We start from the raw sequence: 4913 nt of genomic DNA, 5'->3' as shown, positions 1-4913 counted from the left end.
TCCGCCGGACACCATGACGTTGGCTCGCGCGGGAGGAAGGGGATCTGCCTGATTGCTCACCGGAGTCTCGAATGCGCGCGGCGGATTTCTCGTCGGCGGGAGCGGAAGCAGCGGCGGGGTGGATGGGGTTTCACCCGCACGAGATCTCCAATGGGATATATAACGGCCGAAACCAATTTTGGGCTGCGACCTGAAAATAAATTCAAGCTAGACCACCGATGCGGTGTCTAACCTGTCTAAAAAAACAGCGAAAATCCGAATATCGGCTCAAATTGTTACATGGGCCGATATGCGGCGTCTCACCCGAATAGAAATGCAGGTCTGCGTTCCGGTCAAAAAAAAAAAAGAAATGCAGATGCAGGTCTGCGACCTCCAGCTGGTGACTGGTCATGTCAATAATAATAAAAAAAGACTCCGGCTCCTGCACGACACGTACTAGCACAGGGCAGAAGTGAGTTGCTCGTGAAGTTGCCGTGATCTCATCTCCGAGGTAACCAGCCAACTCCAGCGGCCGATCCGTGGTCGAGGTGCGGGAGAGAAGATGCGGCCGCGGCTGGTGCTCTTCGGCGACTCCATCACCGAGCAGTCCTTCGCCACCGGCGGCTGGGGCGCCGCCCTCGCCGACCACTTCGCCCGCCAGGTACTCTCCGTCTGCGCCGCCGCTAGCTGCTGCGTATAGAAGTGACATCGGATTTTGTGCTGGTTAGGCGGACGTGGTGCTGCGCGGGTTCGACGGGTACAACACGCGGTGGGCGCTGAAGGTGCTGGATAGGGCCATGGAGGGTGCGGCCGCCGGGGGCGCGGACCCGGCGGCCCTCACGGTGTTCTTCGGCGCCAACGACGCCAACCTGCCCGATCGGTCGCAGGGGCACCAGCACGTGCCGCTGGCGGAGTACCAGGACAACCTCCGCGCGATCTGCGCCCACTTCAAGGTTGCTGCCATACTGTCCTGGTCCTGGAGCAAGGAATGCTGCTAATCTGCTCGCTTCTTCAGTTACTCGTATGTGGTTGTCTTGGTTTTGCAGAATATGTGGCCCTCTGCTGCTATCATACTCATCACCCCTCCACCAATCTACGAGCCCGCGAGGATCCGGTAACAATAGCCCACTCACCCTGCAGATATATCAACTTCGTTTTGCTTTATTTATGGTGAATGGTCAGATGTCAGTTCAACGGAATAAGATCCACTAGATATCTTATTGGTTTCCTTTAGCAAAATGACATTCGTGATGCAGGTCAGTAATGTAGTACTGACATGTATCTTTAGAACAATATATTTAACATCATCAATTCATTCATTGTATCCCTGATAATTGTGATGAATAAAACAGGGAAACTGCTGAAAATGGTTTTTGTTTTATACAGTGAATTGTGTCAAGCAAACCTGTCAATCTCAATCGGAATGTTAAGAAATTGGGCTGAACTTACAAAATGTATCGAGGGTGTGTTTAGTATTTGACCTACTGGAATCTTTTTTATGAGTCCATGAGGTGGAGTTCCTTATAAGTTGATTCGGTTCCGACTCAAAATGATGCACATTTCAATACCCGTGGGAGTGTATTATATAGGGCTCTATGTATATCCACTTGCCACTTGGTGGCCTGTGATCGGGCTGAAGATTCCTTTGAAGCAAATATTAAAAATTATCCCTCAATTTTTTTTAGTAATTATGGCTTTTAGCAAAGCAGATTCATGAGCAAGCCACACTTATTCTATATCTTTCCATGCAGACACAAATATGGAGATAATGATCCTTCAAGACAGCCTGAAAGAACAAATGAAGCTGCTGGCACTTATGCACAGGCATGCATAGCTGTTGCCAAAGAATTGGATTACCCAGTTATAGACATCTGGACACAGATGCAGAAATTTCCTGATTGGCAGACATCTGCACTATGGTAGGAATTTTTTTCTCCGTGAGCAAATTACGATCATGCAAATATGTTATAACTTTTAGAAATCTTCTACCTCCTAGGCTAAGATAAATAGAGCTTAATAATTGGAAGTGGCTGATGAAGAGAAATCAACCGGTGGCAATTCTGAGACAGACTGTTACTCGGGATTTACACTGATTGCTTGAAATCTGGTCTGTGTCCAGTTATTTTTATGTCTGGTTCTTGCTTGAGAAGCACTGTTGGAGACTACCCAAAGAAAAGGCTGGATATAAATATTCGAGCTGGATGTCTCCTTATTTACTGTTGCTCAAAACTATCGTTGAAAAACTACCATTTAAAACTATCCGAAGAATAATTCGTAGTAAAATAAAGGATTGGAATCATGTGAATTTGATGCAGACACTCAGTAATGCCTTAAAACTTTGCAATGTTATGTTGTTCTTGGTTATCCATGGCATTCTTAGTAAAATGAAGAATCATAGTTATGAGAATCCGATGGAGTCAACCTGTAGTGCTTTTAAGCTTTGCAGTGTAATGTTGTTCTTGGTTATGCTTGGCATTCTTATGCAGTAAAAGAAAACTGGTAACCCGCATCTGACAACCCAACCTGAGAATCAGTTGATAATTTGCGTCAAGTATCACCTGGCTCACTGTGAAAACAATGATTATTGAGCCACATAAATTTCACTTGACATTCTACAATGTGACTCTAGTTTTTAACATTTGCAATTTCCAATAAAGACCTGCATTTACAAATAGAGCAAAGTATATACTACAGTTTCACTTAATATTCTACACTGTGACTCTGTTTTGTAACATTTGAAATTTCCGATAAAAACCTGCATTTACAAATAAAGCAAAGTATATACTACCCCTTTTGTCCTATGTTAAAAGTTGAAGGTTTTTCATTTTCTGCTTGAACACACAGAAAATTTCGACTCCCCCAAAAGGGAAGATTCTGTAGTAGATGTTCCCAGATACTATGTAATCATCTCCCAGTTTGTTCTTCATCCACTGATTTGATAGTCGATCATCAATTGGCTTATACATAATATGGCGCTCTTTATGTCCTCATGTTTTTTTTAATCGAGGATTTAATTACAGAGTATTTTGCCAAAGCATTGCAGTGTATCATGGTGTATCTTCCTGACCATAAGCAGCAGATAACCTTATTATTACATCATGCAGTGACGGACTTCATTTCACCCCGTTTGGAAACAAGATTCTGTTCGACGAGGTGCTCAAGACGCTGGGAAGCATTGGCTTCAGCCAGCAGAGTCTCCGGTCGGACCTCCCTCTCTACCATCAAATCGACCCCAAGGACCCATTGAAAGCATTTGAAATTTGAACAAGGTATCTGCATGGCTTGATTAGTCAGAAAGACAAGTTTTGCTTGGTTTGAACACTGGGACACCTTATGCCATGTGCGGGACTTGTTTAGAAGAAGTGGTTTATTTTCCATGTATTCCGTAAGAAATGATCATGCCATTCTACGGTTTGCAAGCGAAAAAGACAGTTGAAATAAACGGTAGTTTCTGGTTTTTCCTGTACATTTCGTAAGGTGCAGTGAAGCTCTGATTTCTGTTGCGTTTCTCACCCTTAGCTGCTCCTAAACCATATATGTTCAGGCATGTTCCCGATTCTCATATATGACGCTGCGTGATTTTTGCTGTTATTCAGCCGAGTTTGTGCACGACATTGACAGTACTATATTGCACAAATGCTACAAGTGTTTCAACCTATCTCCTGCCCGTTCGATATATTGCACAAATCTGAACTACATCTACAACTCCAATGATGTAGAGTTTTTCCCAATGCTTTGAATGAAAAGAGCCCCTTTTTATACACTTTTCAAAACATTCATGGGGAGAAGATTGTAGAAGATAGCATCCAAACCTCTATGGAAGATAAAGTTGCCATGTTTCTTCATGTCGTGGGTCATAAACATAGGTTTAAAGTGATCCATATCATATTCAGGAGATAAATGAAAATTATTTCTCGTTATTTTGAAAAAGTCTGCTATGTAGTTGGAGAGCTCGGAGAAGATATGATCAAACCACCAACTAGTCGCACACCTCCCAAGATTTAAAAAATATAGATGGCGTCCATATTCCAGGGTGAGCACCAATTCTCTCGTTTCTTTTCATCAAATTATTACTATGGTCAGAAACATGAATTTCTTTTTGTGGCTTGACAAGATTGTATTGATGCTATCGATGGTACTCATGCGGTTGTTAGAGTGCCGAAATCACAGTCTTCAACATACAAGGGAAGGAAGCATTAGATCAGCCAGAATATAAGGTAGCAACATAAAGTCATTTTTTTTTAGAAAAACAAGGGAGCCGAAACCCCCCCAGCTCCATTTTATTGAAAATGAAGCAGGGGATAACAGAGTAGCATGCGAGGGTTACATCAAGTATTTTTGCAGCCCTAGCTATGTTCCTGCACTACTTTAAAACAGGTACTTTTTGTTCCCATAAACCGTATGCAAAGGGGTATACACATTTTGCCAGATTACCATCAAACTGGAGAGTACCAGTTTGTATTTTCAATGAAGAAACGCTCCCGCTCTGCATCTGACTTCAAGTCGTCCAGGCAATCCGCAGTAATTCCGCTCTTTTGATATCCAGCAACTGAAGATTCATATCTAGCAACCGAGATCTCGATTCTTTGTAGATTGGCCGCCATCTTCTCAGGGTAGAAGTCGCACGATCCCAGACCACTAGCATGCTCAAACATTTCTTTCCTTGAAAACACATTTCATTGCGGGTCTTCTATAAGAAAACTAGGAAAGCAGTGGCCACAATATTGCAAATAGGATCACCAGACAACCAAGCAGAAACAACGCATCAATGCTACTAATATGACTACCAGGAAATACACACCCAATCATCTTCCAAATCAAATTGGAAACAACACAATCGAAGAACAAATGATGAACCGATTCAACCTCAGAACAAAACAGGCAAGTTTGGTCAGTCACAGGACGACGTTTTGCAAGATTATCCCTTGTCAGGA

At 43.1% G+C, this 4913-nt stretch overlaps 1 protein-coding gene across 1 annotated transcript; it reads left to right on the top strand.

Moving 5' to 3' along the window:
- Positions 1–413: 413 nt before the first annotated feature.
- LOC127321548 (GDSL esterase/lipase At5g45920-like) lies at positions 414–3447 on the top strand. Its single transcript, XM_051350575.2, has 5 exons — positions 414–640; positions 708–932; positions 1026–1093; positions 1731–1898; positions 3084–3447. Exons 1-5 carry the CDS (start codon positions 542–544, stop codon positions 3241–3243), a joined length of 720 nt encoding a protein of 239 aa, XP_051206535.1. The 5' UTR covers positions 414–541; the 3' UTR covers positions 3244–3447.
- Positions 3448–4913: the final 1466 nt, after the last annotated feature.

The sequence above is a fragment of the Lolium perenne genome, chromosome 3, assembly GCF_019359855.2.
Source record: "Lolium perenne isolate Kyuss_39 chromosome 3, Kyuss_2.0, whole genome shotgun sequence".
In the NCBI taxonomy this organism is placed as follows: domain Eukaryota; kingdom Viridiplantae; phylum Streptophyta; class Magnoliopsida; order Poales; family Poaceae; genus Lolium; species Lolium perenne.
This window is presented reverse-complemented; position numbering and strand designations above follow the sequence as displayed.

What these genes read in the sequence shown, in the direction of transcription:
- LOC127321548 (XM_051350575.2), top strand. Translation starts at nt 542, where the DNA reads ATGCGGCCGCGGCTGGTGCTCTTCGGCGACTCCATCACCGAGCAGTCC. An exon ending in CCGACCACTTCGCCCGCCAG is followed by an intron (nt 641 to 707) that starts GTACTCTCCGTC and finishes TGTGCTGGTTAG; the next exon opens with GCGGACGTGGTGCTGCGCGG. An exon ending in CGATCTGCGCCCACTTCAAG is followed by an intron (nt 933 to 1,025) that starts GTTGCTGCCATA and finishes TTGGTTTTGCAG; the next exon opens with AATATGTGGCCCTCTGCTGC.